Here is a 20,314-nt window from a genome sequence, read left to right as displayed (position 1 = left end):
GTTGTTGTTTTGCCTCTGTACACTGACATTCTGATTGTGTGCTTTAATTCAAGAGGTTTTGCAAAAAAGAATTACCAGTTTTATAACCGGACTTCATTTTCAGAGGTTCAAAAATAACTGGAGAAACTAATATATTTGTGTTCTAAATACAAAGATTTTAATCCTTGGATGAAAATTGTTTGCAGTCAATGGCTGCTCTGCTGGCCCTTTAATGCAGCCACCTTTAGTTTAGATGCGTGGGTCTCTCTTTCAGTTTTGTCTTCAGTCACTGAAAGCTTCTCTGTTGGGTTGATATCAGATGACTATCTTGGTCATTGAAGAACATCCCTTGAAAAACTGTTGGATTGCTTTTGCACCACACTTTGGGTCATTATTGATGTTTGATTGATATTTGTTTATTCATCCAGTCATCACATATTACACAGACTGTGTACTGTCCATATTTGGTTAAATCTGAGCAGAGAGATTAGCGCTGTACACTTCATCGTGCTTCTGCAAGCAGTCACATCATCAATGAACACCAGGGACCCAGTTCCACTGGCAGCAATACATCCAAATACTATAATATCATGTAGATCAGACATCATGTTTGACAGATGATGTGATATGCTTCGTATCATAAGCCGTTTCTCTCCTTCTGCATAATTTTCTCTTCCCATTATTTTGGTACAAGTTCATCTTGGTTTAATTGGTCCAAATCATTTTTACAGAACTGTGAAGACACTTTTATTCAGGTGAAGTCTAATCTAGCCATGCTGTTCTTTGGTGTAAACAGCGGTTTGTACCGTTTTGTTAACCTGCTGTAGTTTCCTCTATTGTGAAGGTATCAGTTGATTGACCCTGACAATGTTACATTTACCTCTTTGAGATTGTTTTTTACTTGGTTAGATGTTGTGCAGTTGTTTTTCTTCACAATGATTCTGTCTGTTTGTGAAGGTTCTCAGTCATCCAGGTCATCGTAGCCTAGAGCGCTTGGAAAGAAATGCATCTGGAAATTTCTTGCAGATGTTTCACCTCTCATCCAAGAAGCTTCTTCAGTTCTAAGAGCAATTGGTGGACAGTCCCAGATTTTAAGCCCAATGGGAGTGTCTAATCACACATGCAAAAGTCACAATCAGGGTGTGGGTCACAATCAGCCAAGGTTTCAGGTAAACCCATTGTGAAACCCTAACCTGTCATGTGATTTACTGAGGTCAAATGGCGCAGGATGTGAGTGGGCGTTAAGGCGTCTGGGAGGGGATCTCAAAACTGGATTATAGACGGCAGACAGTTGGTGTCGTAAACCAGCCCTCTGTTCAAAGATGGTCATTCACAGTGGACACAGATGGCTTCTTTCACTCCTCTTTCAAACCACTTGTCTTCTCTGTCCAAACTGTGAACACTGGCGTCCATAAATGATTGAGCATTGTCTTTACGATGCAGATGAACAGCTGAGTCTTGTCCCGTTGAAGTGGCTCTGATTCTTTAAGGCCTTTTGGTGTTGCTGAGCTGATAATCAGAATGGACCAGACTTTTGATTTTTACTTCTCCTTGTTGCTATCTGATAAACTCTCTTACTTGAATCAACACGTCTTTGATCTTATAGTGAAAGCTCTAGTGAAAAGTTGTCAAAGACAATCCCACTCTAGAGCTTTTCTCTGCTTATTTGCAATAAAACACCAAGGACTCAGCTCTGATCTGTTTCCCAACTGTACATTTCCTTTTTGGCCTCTGAAAATGGGGGCTGTGTATAAAAGTGGCTGCAATTTTTAAACATATAAAACAAAATATATGTGAAACCCTGTAAGTTAAAGCTGGAAGTCTGTGAGTACACCTTTAAATACGTTGAACTCTACTTTTAAATGTGTTATGGGTAAGAGGTTAGAAAACATTTTCAAATTTACATATTCCGAAGCTCTATTTATCCACATGGTCACTATTTGCTGCCCCTTTGGTTTGTTTTGATCTCTACTGACTCCCCCAAAACATATCAGGCTGCTAACAGCCTGAACACATTCATTAGTCTTCGCTCCGTAGGGTATTTATTTATCAGAGAGAGAGTGAGAGGGTCTAAATGATGATAAAACAATGTTCTCAGTCATGTGATACCATGTGCATAGTCGTGATACTATAAACATACACATGCAGTATTGAGAAGTATGACTTTAAAGAATTAAATGTGTTATTTTTGCAGCTTTATACCTGTAAACAAACAGCATCAATCACCACCTCTTAATGATGCATCCTTTCTTCGGATTGGTGTAACAGGTGTTTGCCTGCAGTTATTTATGAGAAATAACATGTTTACATTTCTGTTGTGTTGGCAACAATCAGCTTCTTGTTATTTTGTGAGTCAGAGTTGGATATTTTTTCATGGCAGGTTGGAAAATTAGACTCAATGAGGTTTTGGAGAGATGTCATTTGTTATGCGTGGAACAGCACAGCAGGGCTAAGTGCTGTTTTGAATCTAATCAAAGGAGAGTGAGGGATGGTCAGCACAGCAGTTTGCTGTTTGCATGGCAGACCTGCTCCTACAGTTCTGAGGACCATGAGCATTCGTACACTCCACTTACAATGAGGCATTTGAAGGCAAACGCTAATGCAACTTGGATTAGAGAGTGCGTAATGCATGCATCGAAGCAAAACAAAAGATAGTGTTTCTTTATTTGGGTAACTGCTGTGTTTTTCAGTAGTACGATGAAAATGGCTGAATTTTAAAAGCTGGATTTGTTTATATGTTGTGTACATGTGTGCGCAGACACACTCACTAATTACAGTTTGTTGAGTGGGTGCCTACTGGGAGAGAGATAAACTCTTAGCAACTCCTCTAGCATTCAGATCATTAAGACTCTTCCCCATCAGTCCTTTTAACAACATACATACACAAAACCATATGTAAGCAGACTAGATTAGGAGTACAGATAACACAAAGTTTCTGCAGTGTTTGCAGTATTACTTTTTTTTAAAGTCTCATTATCTCTCATGCACAGATATTGTTTGATCCCCTGGCAAACACGCACACATGTACACACCTGCACACATGCCTGCGCGCTCGCTCAGCCAGAGTGAGTCATGACAAAACTGGTAAAGGTCAGTCTCCTGTGATCTCCACCTTTGTGCAAGTGTGTGTTAGCGTGTGTGTGTCCATCTCAACAATGAAGAACCATTTTAAACAGCTTCATGTTTCTTTTTTTGGCCTCTTCTTTGATCTTTTATTTTCAGTTGTACAAAAGGTCAAAGGAGAGCTTTGTTGAAGGCAAAACCGTGTGGTTTTCTATAATTTTCTACCTCATTCTCTGACCCAGAACTGCTGCTAAAATCATAGCATTTAAGTCCGCACTGAATAAATGCAATCCCAGCCCTGCAATCATACCTCAGCTTCAGCATCAGTTGTTTTACTCTTAGTAATTATAAAAATCCTGATTAACAATTATAATTAAATAACATCAAAAGCAAGCTGATTGAGCACAACAACTATGCTAAGTAAAACTCAGTTTGCATGTTTTAATCTGTTTCTGGGGAGTGTGTAAATTTCCACTAATTTTAAACTTAGCAAACAGCAAACAACACGGCTACATTTTACCAGGCAGCAGCACTGCATATTATTTTTTATTAATTAAAACTTTAGATTACAGGTTTGGCATCAGTATTTGTATAAAACAAAAGACGGACTGACTATGATCACATAGATTTGGCTTCAATGCTTCTTCCAGCACCCCCGCACGTGTACATAAAGACATGAGGCATGGACACAAATAAATTAGCTTGTGTGCACACACTTATTGTATTCCAGTGCAAAATTAAAATATATATTAAAAAAAACAAACACCTTGCAGCCCCCTCACGTACATCCCCAGCCAGAGACTACCCACTGAAATACATACTCAGCCCAACAGAGACGATTGAGCTTTATTCTTGTGACTAAAGGAGCATCTGTTCTCCTTCTTGCTCAGCCAATACCCAGAGACAATCAGAGAAACACGGGGATTGTTTTTTTTTCTGTGACTCATTTCTAAGGTCAAAGAAATCTTATAAAAAGCGCAAGCAGAAAGACTTCATCGTGGTGAAAACCTGTGTGTCTTTCACAGTCCAGTGTTGGAATTTCATTTGGAAGTTATTGCACATTCTGTCCAATTTGTGCAGAATAATTTGTCTTCATTTAGGCTCAAATATCCAGTGTGAGTGTTTTCTAGGGGGAGCACTAGAGATTTTCTGAGAGATTTGCAAGGTGAATAGCATCAGTAGAAAATGATAAATCCTTAGCATACACACTGCCTGGTTCTCCCCTCCGCCACCGCCCCGCCGATGTCTCATTTCCGGCTCTCAGTTATCCTCTTGGAGAACAGAAAAATGATTTGAGGTGCGATTTGATTTTCACACCTCAGCTTAAACGTGTTGAGACCCTTGAATGATTGCAAAAGGGGTTGCAGAGCTATGTGTATTTTTCTCTGCAGAAATGGTGAAATTTCAAGCAGGTGTACTTCACAGCTATGCTCCTTCATGTCTAACCTTTTTTCCCACAACGCCTTTTTGTCTTATGAGCTTCTACTACTTTTTTGCACCTCATATTTTCTTAATAAATCTGTTTTGATCCAATTTTTTCTATAAAATCTACCTTTACTGCTGTTTTTTCCCCAACACACTCTATAAACCAAAGCCTTATCTGAGATTGGCCATCATTTATCTTTGACACTACAACTTTTACATGTATAAGTTGGATGTCATCATTTGTTACCTCTTTCTGTGCCAGTAAAAAAAAAATACAACTGACAAATTAATGGTTTGACTCCCACACAATGGCCACGATGAGATGTCTGCTTCACTGAAGATCTGAGGGGCGATTTGAGCTTCACAGCATGTGTTGTGTGCACCAGCTGAGATACTACAAAGAAGACGAGAGAGTGCTACAAAGAAATAGAAGCTCTCCCTCCAGATCTAATAAGACACCTCTCTTCCTTCTGCTCACATCCTTTTCCCATTTCTCTTTGTCATTTCTCCTTTCACCCTGCCATTTTTCTTCGTGTCTGATCATTCCTGTCTTTTTGACTTTATGTCTCATGCCACTCTCATCTTCCTTCCTCTCGTCTCTGATAATGCAAAGGGCATTCTGCTTCAGACAGTAAGATCAAGAGGACGTAATACATAAAGATCAAAAGCCATATTTGTTTGGTAACGCAGCCACAATCCATTCAATTTGTCATCTGTGCTAGCTGCAAGTCCAAAAAGAATTATAACATGTTTTGTTCTGGGGGGTTCATTAGTAGTATGCATGAGCCATGGCTTGTCCTTTTTGGCTCTGTAATGGAAATGTGACTAATGGGAGATCTGAGAACGCCAGCTGGGCGTCCTCCCAGGAGCATGCTGATTTTCAGCATGTAGCTTTGGACACATTCTGGGAAAATCAAACATGCCTTCCTATTGTCTGTACATCTTCTAAATTTAATCAAAAGTTTCCTGTGTTACTCCAATTGACACAACTTATCTCAAATGTCACATCCACTGAGTCTTAACTCACTCACTGTGAAAAAAACACACACATATTATTGTCAAAGGAATATGGATCCTTTTATTACGATGACCTGGATGATATTAACGGCCATCAGTCAAACAATACTGTTTGGTCTGGGTCTAAACAGAGCGCGTTGTGTGTGACGTCTTCTTTTGCGCATGCGGGCCGCTTTGAGGGTTCACACTAGAGCACGTTTGCTGTCACATTTTATTTGTAGCGTGAACAAGCAGACAAAAAAATAAAAAAAAATCGATCAAAAAATCGGAATTAACCATTAAGACCTGCAGTGTGAACGTAGTGGATATAGTGATGTGAGTATTGTGCTTTGTTCCCACTCCTTGTGTTCTGTTTCCTCATCCCGTCATGTGCTCCTCCATGTTTTTTCTCCCTCCAGGCTATTTCTGTGTACTTCCTGTTTTACTTTGAAGGTCTGTGTCTCATGTAAGTGTATTCTGCTTTGCTTCCTTGTCTTGTCGGTTCTGATTTCTCCCAGCTGTGTTTCCCTCCTGTCTCCTGTTTCCTGATTGTCCCTGTGAATATACAAGCCCTGTGTTTTCTCCTGCTGGTTGCTGGTTCGTCTGTGATGTCTCCCTGTGTTCATCTGCATGTTATCCTGTGAGTTTTAGATTCAGCTCTGTGCGTTTAGGTTTTCCCTGTTTAATTATTTCTTAGTCCCTGTCCTCACCGTCTCCATTTAAATAAACTCACTCCTCATACCAACCTCTGACTGCACTGGGGTCCTCACTTTACCTCCACACGACCTGCCTCGTCAGCCGTGATTGGCTGATTAGATATTGAGTTGGACACGTGTAATACAATTGCTGATGACTATACAGACACACACACACACACACACACATGCATATTTGGCAAGATTGTTACACCAAAGAAACAGTTGACAAACACAAATTTTCTTACTTTTTTATGCTACGTTTATAATAATAAAGGTGCATTTAAAATATCTGTTATGTCAGTAGCTTCATCAAGACGACCTCCCTGATAGAAAGAGCACAAAAAACAGTCTAATGCCTTAACTTATTTTGTTTTAATAAGAACTGGAATTTGCATAAAATCTGAAATGCAGAAATCATTGTGAAAAAGAAAAACACACTTTCAAGAGAATTTCAAAAACATCAATGCCCAAAAGATATGTGAATATTAACACAGGAAACATCATTACTATTCACATGTCGGTTGTATGTTCCCCCTGATTACATTCATTTATAGCATCTTACCTTCTTTGTTTTGTCCATCGCCTTCAGGATGGACATGTTCAGGTCTTCTAAGGCAGCAAGAACGTTCTCGTATTCACCGAGGTGCTGGGAGAAGTACTCTTCGAAGCAGAAAAACCAAACCAAAAAACATTTTGTGAGTCAGACAACTGGGACAGGGCTGTAGGTGTTTTGTTGAAGAAGCACTGGTGTGACACCTCACTCGCACTGCCTTAGGGGTTTGGTCTGGGAGCATGTGACCATGTCTCACATCTTACTGTCCTATCTTTACTTTTCTGTCTGCATTTAAAAGACTCAACTTACCACAGAGTTCATCCGTGTCCAAGTTGCTGTAAAAGAAGAAAATGACAGGTATTTAAATTAAAAACAGACGTCTCCAGGGACAGAGGTACATTTTTCCTGCAAAGATCTCTTTGACACAGTCTTCGCTTTGATGAATCAATGTGATGACAGATAGAACTGAGTAAAATATGCGATGAGTAACAGAATAATTTTGGTGTTTTGGCCTCCAGAGGCATGAGTGAGAGACAAATTGGCCAAATGGGGAGTTTCAGAAATGTTGGCCGTTTCTAATAAATGTTCATGCATGGATGCTTTTCTGGGTGGTCTGAGTATTTTTGTTCCTGAAAGAGAGAGCCCAAAAGAGAAAAGAAGTGGAACAAAGGAGAGGTGACGAAGTGAAGGGAATATTAGGCACTGTATCAGCACTACAACTATCTTCAGACGACACAAAAAACACATCTTATTTCTTGCTCTAGTCATTGATACCAGGGGATTTCACTCGTTTAAACCACATTTCATGCAAGCCGTGGCTGCTGTTTGCAAGAGGAGAGTGCTGCAATCAATGATCCAAACAGGAGAAAACGGAGAGAGGAGCCAGAAGTCAGACAACTAAGTAACGCACCATTAGCCTCTCTCCTGTTTTGCTTGAAGCCTGGTTGCTCTGACACTGAAGGTACATTACCATTGCTCTGAAGATTTGTTACCTTTATAAATAAATAAAACAGCCTTGAAATACTGTAAATACAGTTAATTCCATATCAATAATCTGTCATCCATACATGCAGCATGCTGTGTATGCCTGTTTAAATCCACTGTATTGAATAATGTCAGTGTTCGACATGGACCCGAGCAGGTTTAACAGCCTGTCAGGGAGACCTTACAATCTGGTTACTCGTTCTTTAATCAATATAGGATTCAACCAGAGACTTCCAATTGACTTCCTTACAACTTTGTCATCTGCCTCCTCCTGTGTTCATTTCACAGGTGGAGGCACACATTAACACGGAGTCTGGTAAAGATAATAGGAAACTGGACTCCACTGCATGTCAACAGTATGCATTTTTTCTTTTTTTGTTGTTGATATTTTCTTGAATACATATCTGATACAATCTATATAATAAAACTAAATATCATTAATTTAGTTCTGCTGAGCCCTGCTTAGGAATAAAGGGACATTTTAGGTCTCTATTCTCATTACAAATATTACATCAAATCTACACATACACACTTACGTCATCTGCTTGTTTCTGAAGTAGTTCGATTGTGTGCTGTTTTACACATTCACTTGACTCAGTGAAAGGTTGTTGGTTCAATTCCAGCTATAGCCACAAATCATCTTTAATACTGAGTCAGGAAGAGATCTGGTGTAAAAATGTGTTTGTGGAATAATTATTATCACTTTAAAATATTAAGGAAGTAGACAGATGTTTAGATGGTGATGACTGTAGGAGCAAGTGGTGACAAAGCCAGATAATTTCTTCTTGCTTTTCAAATGGCCAAATAATTTCTTTTCTTTTTGTTAAGTCACCCCTATCATTGGCTTATCTTGTTGAGGCCATGTAAAAGTATACGATGAGGACTTAGGCACTAATGACCTCTTAACTAATTACACCTTGCTGTGGCTGCAGATCAGAAGATGCATACACTTTGGGTATAAAGGGATGAACATGGTCAGCAACAATAATCAGGTAGGCTGTGGTGGTTAAATGATACTCAGCTGGTGCTTAGGAGGCTGAAATGTACCAAGAAAATATCCCTAACAACATTAAACCACTACCTTCTGCTTGAACTGCTGATACAAGGCAGGACTGATATATGCTTTCATGTTTTTTATCAACATGCCTAAAAAGTTGCTGTCATGTGATTGGTTGTGTGTATATAATAAATTTAGTTAGTAACTATATTCTGATTTTAAGAAATCTGGTTTTGTTTCTGAAGTTATCCTTTTAAAAATGTTTATAAAAATCAATTAAACTTCAGTTTTGATGCCTCTGTGCTCAGTCTGCAAAAAACTTTTCTGAAAAAACTGAAATTCAGTTGTTAGTAAGTTTAACTTTAGCTCTGTGAGTGGATGCACAACCTTTCAAAAGGCTCTATAACTGGTTAGGTGAGGAGACCAGACTTACTGATCGCTGTGGCCTCCCCAGAGCTTGTTTTTTCTTTTGTCCACTTGCAGTTTACGTGAGTTTGGACACCAAAACATTGAAACTGTTTAACATATTGATTTAAATGTAAATTTTCCAAGGTGATCGTTGTGTGATGTAATGCCGAGTGCAAATCCTGCATTCTTATAATTGTTGTGATGATGTGATGAGCTGCAGCAGCTATTTATTTAGAGAGAGAATCAACCTGTATCAAACCACTTGAGTCAGAGTGTTTAATTTTCTGGTTGTTTAATTACACCAATGAAGTACGTAACATGATTGACACACCAGTGTGTGGAGTGAACAGAGATATTTTAATAAGCTTCCTGATAAGTGTACTCATTAAGCAGTGTTAATAGAATTAGCACTGTTTGCTTCGGGTGATATAGACAACAACAACCATCCTGTGACTATTACTCTATCAACAGACACTAGGGCCCAGTGTGTAAACTACAAGCCCAACAACATACAGAACAAGTTCCTTTACATCCTTGTGTAGTTTTAAGCCAGCTCTTTGTTTATAACAGCTGGCTGAATGCTCAACAGCTGCTTGCTTTAAAGCTTACAAAAGTCTCTTTCTAGTGTTTTTAGACCACTGATGCAGAACCTGCATCTGATTAATGTGAGGCACACCAAAGAAAACTTAACTAATAGCTTACACAGAATGAAGTTTCTCCTTATGAAGCACTTTTTGAAGAACTATTTTCAACCTGATTCAGACTGCAGATCTTTATTAGTACACATAATCATCATTATTTTTCAATGTCTAACATCAAACTGAGGGCCAGGTGAGGTGGTTTATTCAAAGTGGTAATTCATCATAAAAAATACTGAGTGCTCTCGAGTCTTTGACATCTCTATTAGAAAATGTATTTCTATTGAAATAAATCACTATAACCACTTCTTCTGTTGTGAATAGCTTTAGTTTAGTTTCATAAAACCAAATGTCCAGCAGTGTTGATTCAATGCACAACAGAGTCAGTGGCTAAAGTGCTAAAAGTGGCGCTCTGTGTGAAACCGCTAACGCTAACCATAAATTCTCCATTTCTTTGGCAGGTAATGAAGGGTAAACCAAATAATAATGTGTGATTATATACTGGTTGTACACGGTGATAGATGATACAGTTACTCTATATTATACTTTGTATATTTATGACAGCACTTGTTAGCTTGTTTGTGCACATGCTAATTGAAGCGTGGCACAGAAGCTAGCATGGCTTTACACTTTTATTTCTCTTCTGTTATGACTATCTAAACATTAGATCAATAACAGATGCTTTTACTAACCTAACCATGTTCTACATCACTCTACAATAACACACATATATTTAGTTCTACTTGTTTCCTTTATATAAAACTTTGATCGGGGACTTTAGGGTTAAGGATGCCAGTGTTATATAGCTGGAAGACAGAGATTTGAAATACTTACATACTAATCTAAGCTTTGTCAAAATGGCACTAAAAGGTTTGTTCACCTGCTAAATGCCTCTCAGACAGAAACAGTGCTTCAGTGCTGCACTGCTATTATATAACTGAAACTAGCAGCTATTTCTAAATATCTTGTGGCTCAGCGGGTCATTTGCTCACAAATGCCTTCAGTGTAATCACAGAGGAGTGACTGTATAAGTATTATCTGTATCCTGATTGATGCAGGAGCTGGTTCACATTATAATGTCTGCAGGGAGCATAAGTAATGTGGTTTCTCATGTGTGTGATTTAAAAGAATTGGTGTGAACTAAAAAGCAGAAAAATCAGTGCAAATCGGTCGACAGTAAAGTGTCAGTGTGTCTTTGGCTTCCTCTCACCGTTAGGTGTTTGGGACATTGTGAATATAAAGGGAACATTGCACATCAGTGCCTGATTTTTAAAAGTAGATGATCTGTATTTACTGTGCTTCCACCTCCAGCTGAGTCTTGCAGAACAAAGCTGCAGGTCAGGAGGAAAAGAGGAAGACCACAGAGAAAGTTCACAGGTGTAGTGAGGGAGGACTTTGGGATCATCATTAACGATGATAGGCCTCATTGTGATGCGTTGACGGTTTCCCTGATTGAAAGGTGACTTATAATACACAAGAATTTGGAAACCATGTTAGACAAGCCTGATATTTGAGAGTAATAATAATAATAATAATAATAATAATAATAATAATGGATTGCATTTATAAAGCACTTTTCGAGACCCTCAAAGCACTTTACAATTCCACTATTCATTCACTCTCACATTCACACACTAGTACACACTGACATGGTGTACAAGAAAAGCATGCAGAAGCTCACTTTATTTCTCTACTTGTGGCAGTCTCTCAGGGTGAAACAAAAATCTGTACAGGTATTACAATAAAAAAAAAAACTCTTTTTGAAAGCAGTAACTAAATTCAAAATGACCTCTCAAAGCCTCAGTGGGAAAGCTCCAAACAAATTTTACCAGCCATTTCATTTATATTGTTGGATTATTTTAGTTAGTTCACAAAATAATTTGAGCAAGTAAATCTCTTCTTACTTTTAAAAAGATGAATGTTATTAAAAAGGAAAACACAACGATATCGTTCAGAATTTTGAAACCGATTACTCTCGCCCCTTACCTCTCCTGAATGGAATCTGAATGGAATAAACTGGTAAGAAGGTAAAGCGAGTCTTACTCTGTGTTATGGGTATCGATCGTGTGAAAGAGCTCCTTCAGTTCGTCAGCTGTCAGGACTCCGTCAGAGAAGTAGGATTTGAATTCATCAAAGGACAGCTTTCCATCATCTGGGGGTAAAGAACAAATCTTCTCAGGATGGCTTCTTTCTCAACACTTTAAAACATCGTGGATTTGGTTTGTGTTTGCAAGACATCAGACAATAAGAAAATGTGTCCAAACAAATGTAAAAGTGAAACTGGCGGATCATTTTGTTATAAAACTGATAAGATGACATTGATAAAGAATATTTGTCTTGAGCTGGTTTGACCTGAGGTGTCTTTAGATGTTAAAAATTATACCAGTAAAACATTGCATCAAGTTTAAACATCAGATTCTCTTTCACATCAAACAAGGAGTAATATAACATAACAAAATAAACCAGCAAAGGTACATTGATCTTGTTTTTATTATCCCTCTCTCCATATATAAAGCAGGTCATCACCATTTGTTCCACTAGACTAACATTATATCAAACAGTCAGTCATTTTTTATGATTTGAGGCGCTGCAATTATGAACAGAATAAAAGTAGTATGAAATATTCATGAGCTGAAAATAAACAGAATTTCAAAACAGAGCGCTCCAAACTGAACGCCCTCCAGCGAAAACAAAGACCAACGACATCTCGTTTTTCACGCAGCTCTGGCTCCAGTGGTGTCTTCCTGTTTTTGTGACACAGTGTGGCCCATCTTCAAATTGTCACTGCTGACCTGATCTGGAGGAAATGTGTAGCATGTTTCTATAGCTGCTGTAAGGGAACACAATCACATGCCCAAAAATAGAGCCTACAGTGAGTCACTGTCAGTGCATTCAGAAATACGCTCGGAGCAGGTTTGGCATGTGCTGCTCCTTGTGCAACAATAAAAACAAACGTGGGATGACTTCTATTGCTGCATGACAAGGCTTCAAATCATACACGGCGTGGGATGGATATTTAGTAGATGATGGAGCATGTCATGCCATGTGAAAAATACTGATTTGCTATTTTTGGTCATTTCTGCTAAATTCAACTGGACTGCATTTATGTTGTTTACACTACAAGCTGCAGTCACACATTCATGCAGACTTTTAATGGGTAGATGTAACAAATATACTAATGACATGAGGGGCAAATGGGTCAGCAACTTGTCCAAGAACACTTCTACATGCTGCCTGTAGGAGTTGGGGATCAAACCATCAACCTCCTGCTACAAACTGAGGCCCCAAATTAAAAATATATGCAAGAAAGACAACTAAATATAGAGGTCTGTTAATTTGTCGGTATGTTATATGACTTATAGGAAAATTGATTCTACTATTTTCCTTTTTAACACTGTAAAACAAACAGCTGTTTCCAGAAAGGGGTGCTAATGTTTACTTGTTTATTGCAAAGTACACCCGCCAGGTTATCGCTGATGGACGTTATAGGATGGACATAGCGGCAGTTTTTCATAACGTCCCCTTCTGAACCCTCGACATGAACATTTTGGCCATTTCCAGCTTGTTGCTATGAAACTGTCAAACAGGGTGAATCTCAGACATCGTGGCTACTGCACTCATGAGTCCACAGTCACACAGACCAGTCAGGAAATCCCTGGGAAACATCAGTTGCTAGAAAAAATGTGTATTGCCCAACCAACTGGCAAGTGGCTGCAGGTAGTCACTGGGTGAAAGTGGTTACAAAGAGGTATACAGTATTGTATCAAAAACAGTGGGATTTGTTTGGGCGCTTGCAGGTTGTCATGGTTATGTGCAGTCTGCAATGCAACTCGCCGAGCAGTCGTGAAACTTGAAAAAGAGTGACCCAAACCAGAAACAGAGACTACTCGCCTTCAACATAAAAGCTGCACCTTTGAAACGTGTTGGTTGCATCAATTAAGAGCAGCTTTTAATTTGAAAAGCAAACGTAATAATTTGCACAAAGTATCACGACTGCTTTCTAACTCCTGACAGATTTCAGCAGGGGTCATGACTTTTTGTGCTTTTTTGCACCTTCCTTTCTTCGTATGATCAACACATTTTCTCTCTATCATTTCTTCTATTTACACATAACTTAATTCATGGACATTTATGGTGTGATTTCTTTGCATGTATGGATTGGATGGGTTGTTACCAACATCTGGTAAGAATTTCCTTATAAACTGATCTATTTTTTTCTTATATTTATTGTTTTGTGGAAATTAATGAATGGTTTGGTCACACTTTTCACAGTATTTTCACAACAAATAGTTTGCAAGTGTTTTCAGACAAGTCAGGATCTTCCATGAGTGACTGAGGTCTAAGGTTGGCGCTTGTCAGTCACAAGATAACCACAACTTAAAGCATCATCTAACCAAATTGCTAATTTTCCTACTCCCCTGGCTAAATGTTAAATTGAAATGGTAAACTGTGATTTAGCATTATACTCTAATGAACAGCACAAAGCCACAGAAGATGTAATGTAATGAGGCGGTGAATAGACTTTAAACTAGCAAATGTGTTTAAAAAGCAATCAGAAAAGTGAGCTAAAAAATAAAGCCGCCCCCTGCAGGTCATTAGAGTAAATGCAGATTTGAGGCACTTTGACGTTTGTCCTCATTGTTCAGACCCAGAGGCTACTTCCATCTTTTATATACAATCTATGTTTATAATACACTTCAGTAAAAGTCAGAGCATCAAAGTCATTTCTTACAAAAACATTATTTAAATTAAAAAAAAATTAACATTAGCCAGAATTAAATGAAAGAAATTTAGATCTTGTTTTATTTATTTCAAAGCATATTTATTATCTCAGCAAACAAAGACTTGCTTGAATTGTGTGGGGTCAAAACAGTTTTTAAATGAAAAGTAAACAATGAAGCAGCTTAAAGAAGCTAAGATGGAGGATTTATGTGCATCCTGTATTACACTTTCATGTGTAACAGAAAGAGATTTATTTATTATTTTAGTGCTTTTTGGATTCCCTGCCTTTGTTGTCTGCTCTTCTCTGATCAATAAGAACATAAAAGATGTATTTTTGTATGTTTATCCTGCATTAGAGAGTGGAGGTGAAACAACAACATAATTTGCCACCTGATAGGGCACCTCTGAGTCATTTTGTGTGGACCACTATCATAAAAGTGTTCACAAATGTCAGTGTTTTTCTTTGTAAATGCTCTGAAACTGAACCTCAGTGGGCATGGTCAGTTTCCTGTTTCCATGGAAACTGACAGAGTATCAGCAGAGAGTCATGATCGGAATTTCATTGAGAAAGTAATCTGTGAAAGAAAGGTTGAAGTGATGCTCAACACAGAAGAGAGTGGTGTTGGTGTGTGAATCTGAAACGAGCCAGATGGTGAAATACTCACCGTTTTTATCGGCCCTCCGTAAGATCTGTAATTAGGAAATGAAGAAAAAAAACAACAGGATATTAAAGCAGGTTCCACACCACCAGAGTTAAAGTAAGTAAGTGTGTGAGTGCGAGGATCATCGATCACTCTGCCGAAAGCAGTGCGTCATTAAATTATTGATAGTGCTGTCCCAGAGTCCAGAGGAGATGAAAGGCGGAGTGGCAATGACCACATCAGCTGTAAAAGGCTTGAGCCACCATCCTCAAAATAGCACATCCTACTTTTACTTACCGTGAAGAAGACTCTGCACAGGCGGCTTTGGAGGATAAATCTATATCTACATGATGTCTGTTTTAAATTCATTCATTTATTTGTGGGATTTCCAGACTAAGAGGATTCTAGCCCAAAGCTGCACACAGGTTAAAAAAAGAAAGAAAAAGAAAACTACTATAAAATATCCACCCACCATCTTCAAGCTCCTGGCAGTCGATTCTGTGCTCTGATTTACTTTTTTTTTCCAGTTTTTTTTTTAATCTGCTGTACAAATACTGCTTCTCTGTCTTCATCTCTTAGTTAAATTCAGTTCCTCTACAAAGCGACAAAGCAGAAAAATTTTTTTGTTTCATTATTATTTCAAATATGTAATCAACCATTCACTTGGCAGGAACCATCACAACCATGTTAGAAAGTGGTCCAAAAAAGAGAAAGAAAATATCCAGTGAGTGGCTGTTCTCTGGATGAAAATTCCAGAATGAACAGACTGCTTTGAGCTGATAGGAAGGCAAGAGTAACAAGAGTAACCACTCGTTGGAACAAAGATATCCATAAGAGCATCTCTAAATGCCCTACATGTTGAATTCTGAAGTAGATGTGCTACAGGAGCAGAAGACCACACTAGCTGCTACTTTTGTCAGCTAAGAACAGGAAACTGAGGCTACATGTCACACTGACTCACCAAAACTGGACAACAGAAGACTAGAAAAAAACAAAACATTATCTGGTCTAATTAGTTTCAATTTCTGCTGCTACACTCAGAATTTGTCATAAACAACATGGAAGCATGGATCCATCCTTGTATCAGTGATTCAGGCTGCTGGTGATGTAATGCGTTGGAAAATATATTCTTGGCACAGTTTGGATCCATTAGTACTGACTGAGCATCATTCTAAGGCCACAGCTTACCTGAGTTGCTCATCTTTATAACCACAGTGTCCTCATGTTCTCACAGCTGCCTCCAGCAGGATCACATATCATCTCAAAATGCTTTCTTGAGCATAACAATGAGCTCCCTGTACTCAAACTAGTACTAAGCTTCATGGTGTACCTAAATAAAGTGTCTGGTGAGTGTACATAAATTAGAAAAGACTACCAAAAAAGACATCACTTTGTATTATAAGAAACTAGAATAGGGTATTTTTAAGTCATGGTATTTTAATTACATATAATTAAGTTTTTATCAATTAAGTATAAAAATAATATAGATATTAATAAATGCTCAAAATAAGCACCTGTTCCTGATGTAATTGTGTCTGCTCTCTAAAGCTGTTGTGTCTGTTCTTTATCACCCCGTGAACGCATTGTCACAATCTTAATAGCACAGGCTTAAATAATATTTAGAGTAATCTTGATGACTACTCCTGCCGTTTCTGCTTTTACCCCTGTAATTAAACTCAAGTCCGGGTCTCATCTCATTTCATACCTCAGCTCACCCAAATGAATCTTTCATATGCTATTAATAAAATAAATCTCACACCGCAACAACGGCAGCAGAATAAAAATGCAAACATCTGAGATAATGTCAGTGATTGGGTTGAAGATATGTGTATTAATGAGGCACACTGAGGTTGAAGCTCAGAAGAAACAAAATATACCCAAGAAGCAACAATTTGTGTCCAGCTCTCCCCTAAAAACAAGAAATGGTTTGATTCCCTGTAATCCAGTTGGAGAAGACAGATAATGAGTTTGCCATTGGCTGGATAGATAGAGGTCTCTGCCTTTAATAACTCCGGTTAAATGCTAAATGTACTACAAAGCACTTTTCTCCTCTTACCGAGCACTCAAAACACTTCACTTGGTTCATTTGCTTTCCTTCTGTGCCTTCCCGAAAATACTGATGGCAGCCAACAGGTTTATGATTAAGATATCACAAATGAATGAAAGCATGGAGGGAAATTGAATCAGTAGGTGGATAAGAGGCAGAAGGCAGTCTGATTAAGAGCAGGGGTAAAGCTGCTAAGACACAAACACTTGGAGAAGGGTCATTAGATCAGGATGAGAGTTTAAGATGTGTGAGGAATCAATCCTAGGCTTATTTTATTGTCCACACTTACACCCTCTGCACTTGCCTCCATCCCTAACAAAAACAGGACCCAAACAGAAGACCCGCTTAAGGAAAAATCACCAGCATGTCTACAACTACCACCTATGGCTTGGTTTGTTTGTTTTTCTTTGCACAGATTTGCAGTGAAAATTAGGAAATTAAGTGAATGATGTTCATAATTTAATTGAATATGTACCCCCACCCCCTGCACAATACTCAAACAAAACCTACACCCATGTTTGCATGATCATTTCCCCCACAAAAAAATACAGGTTTATCTTTTCAAATTAGAAATATGTTAATGTTAATTAGATTTTTCATATTTAAGCTGGATTTGTGAACAAACATCTCAACAAAACGGGGCAGATTTCTACTAATTAATTATTTTACTGTGTTTGATTTTAAGGCTGAGGAGAAGCGAAAGGAGTAAGCTTTGAAATCCTTCTACCAAATAGATAAAGTACATGTGAGTTGTATGAAATAATTACTAGAAAGAAAGCCCTCTGTACACGTCATACATTTGAGGAATCCATATTACATCAAGTGAGCCACAATCAACACTAATGGGTCTTCTTTATTTCTAATAAATTGAAATCTGTAAACTGTAATGCATTTTGTAAGGATCACATAATCCTGGTATATATATTTTTCTACAGTTATGTTTTAACAGTGTTGATTTTTAAGTGTAATTTTGGTCTTAATAAGGATAAAAAACACATGATACTTACATCAATGAAAATGGACATTCCCTTTTTGAGCTCTATTTGAGCGCTGGGCTCCTCGGACACCGGCTGAACCTCTTCTGAACAATCCATCATCCACAGTGTAGCTTCACTTGTGATCTGCAGAGGAATGTGTGTCCGCTTGAACCTCTTATTCTCTGACTCCGACAAGACACGCGAAGTAACGAACAAGTTCCGGGCTGGAGTGCCACAATTAAACGTTTACTTTTAAAAGCCGAAAATAAGAGTTAATGCGATCCTTACAGTGCACGTAACGAAGCCCAAATATAACTGCCCTGCAGTCAGCTTTGAGACTGCTTTTTCCTCCCCGTTAGGCAGCGATGTGCAGCTATATGCTTTTATTTTGACAGCTAAATCAACAGCCTGCCATATACTGACTGTCTGTGTTGATCCCGCCTCAGTTGATGCGAAGTGTTCGTGTTTTTCCACACTGTGATGCACAGGCTTTAAAATATATAAATAAATACATAGAAACTTCACCTGAGACACTCTGACAACATCGCTGCATTCAGCCAAATGAGCAGCACTAATAGCTTACTCCAACAGAGGGCTGTTACATAAATGTGAACTTTTTGTAAAAGCTACAATGGCCACATAAAAGGTCGGCTTATGATGTCCTCTCTAGACAGATCCCCCTCCCCCCAGGTAGTTGAATGCTTGAAAACGGTGGTCTCACTTCAACACACAAAAATGGCCAGTCTCTCAAGGACTGACATTTCTGTGTTTTCGCTGCAGTATATGCTCTCTTTTAATCTGACCATAATGAAAATGTGTACAACTAAAAAACAAACAAATTAAAAAACAACAACTCATTAAGAATGATTTCTATTGTAGCTTTGCATTAGCAAAAGAAGAAGAAGAAGAAGAGGAATATTGAACTATAACAAGGATATGTATGTTATAATCTGCCACATGTATCGCTCATGCTAAACTTGTATTGTGTTGAAATGGCTGTAAAACTGTGTAACACTTCCATCTAGTGGGGTGCTGTGATAGCACAAAAATACAGATCAACAAAACCAAAAATTACATTGATGAAAAAAAAAAGAAAAAACATATAATTTAATTAATAGTCCAGGGTTTATGTGAGACAATGCTCAGATAGGAGGGGTTAGTCTGTTTTTAAAGGACTACCACCTCAAGGCTTACAGCTCCACAGCCGAGAAAGCGGTGTTAGATGCACCAATGAACTTATTGTCTGCTTCACTCCCCTCGTTATGAATTTATGCTGAGCACACCAAGCAGGGTGATTCCCCTCAGGCTATAATATTATACTGCATGCTCTCAGAAATACAGGAGAATAAGTGAAAGTGCTCTTACTCTGCCACATATCACAGTAGTGTGCCGCCTGAAATTATGAACCAGATTTTTATAAACGTGAAATTATGTCCATAAAAATAATCTGCAGTGTATTTTTATGCTAACTATATTTACTGCAGTACTATTGTTCAGTTACAGATTTGTGGTACATGTACTGCATTGAGGTCTGCTTCTTCATCACCTCATTGCATGATGGATATTTATTTTTGATTCCTTCTTTGAAAGCTAATTTGAATGAACATGGTAAGAAAATTAAGCTTAATTCATCTTGTTGTGAATGAAGACTGATTGGAGACAATCTATACTTTTGCCAGCTGAATTTAAGAGCATGTTATTTTAGGTGATCAAGAGGAAACATATAATTTTTATAGTAGAATAAAACTGAATTGAGAACCTTTTTTGTAGGATTATATGCCAATGAGCAAACATATGTGTAGATCAGGGGTGTCAAACATAAAGCCCAGGGTCCAGAATTGGCCTGGCAAAGACTCCAATCTGGCCCACTGAAAGGTTGTAGAAAGTGTGAAGGAATGCATAGATTTAAACTTTAATCTGTATTTTGATAAGCTTTTCACAAGTTCATAAAAACCTCTCCTATTGCCATTCACACTATACCAAAGTAAAGTAATAGATAATTAAATGACATAAAAGTTCCTGTTTTTAGTGCCTACTTACTTATACTACTAATAATGATATCAGTACTGAAATGTTTATGTAGGCAATGAGGTACCAAAAACCTTTCTGTCATTTTCTACATTAATAATGTAGAAAAACTGAGAAATACTGTTGAAATTTCACTTCCACCCCTATATTAACGCTTC

At 38.2% G+C, this 20,314-nt stretch overlaps 1 protein-coding gene across 2 annotated transcripts in view; it reads right to left on the bottom strand.

Moving 5' to 3' along the window:
• Positions 1 to 18,543, bottom strand: part of necab1 (N-terminal EF-hand calcium binding protein 1) — a 37,586-nt gene extending 19,043 nt beyond the window's left edge. Inside the window, exons 1-5 of one of the 2 annotated variants that reach the window (XM_014332134.2) lie at positions 18,159 to 18,543; positions 15,129 to 15,153; positions 11,785 to 11,893; positions 7,024 to 7,049; positions 6,724 to 6,821 (exon numbers count right to left, since the gene is read on the bottom strand). In XM_014332134.2, coding sequence (XP_014187620.1) covers positions 6,724 to 6,821; positions 7,024 to 7,049; positions 11,785 to 11,893; positions 15,129 to 15,153; positions 18,159 to 18,248 — 348 coding nt within the window. In that variant the 5' untranslated portion in view covers positions 18,249 to 18,543. The remainder of the gene's footprint in view (positions 1 to 6,723; positions 6,822 to 7,023; positions 7,050 to 11,784; positions 11,894 to 15,128; positions 15,154 to 18,158) is intronic. The other variant, XM_005917470.3, reaches the window with a different exon arrangement.
• Between the last annotated feature and the right edge of the window lie 1,771 nt (positions 18,544 to 20,314).

This window comes from Haplochromis burtoni, unplaced genomic scaffold (assembly GCF_018398535.1).
Source record: "Haplochromis burtoni strain Fernald_Lab_line unplaced genomic scaffold, NCSU_Asbu1 Contig_25, whole genome shotgun sequence".
Classification (NCBI taxonomy): Eukaryota; Metazoa; Chordata; class Actinopteri; order Cichliformes; family Cichlidae; genus Haplochromis; species Haplochromis burtoni.
This window is presented reverse-complemented; position numbering and strand designations above follow the sequence as displayed.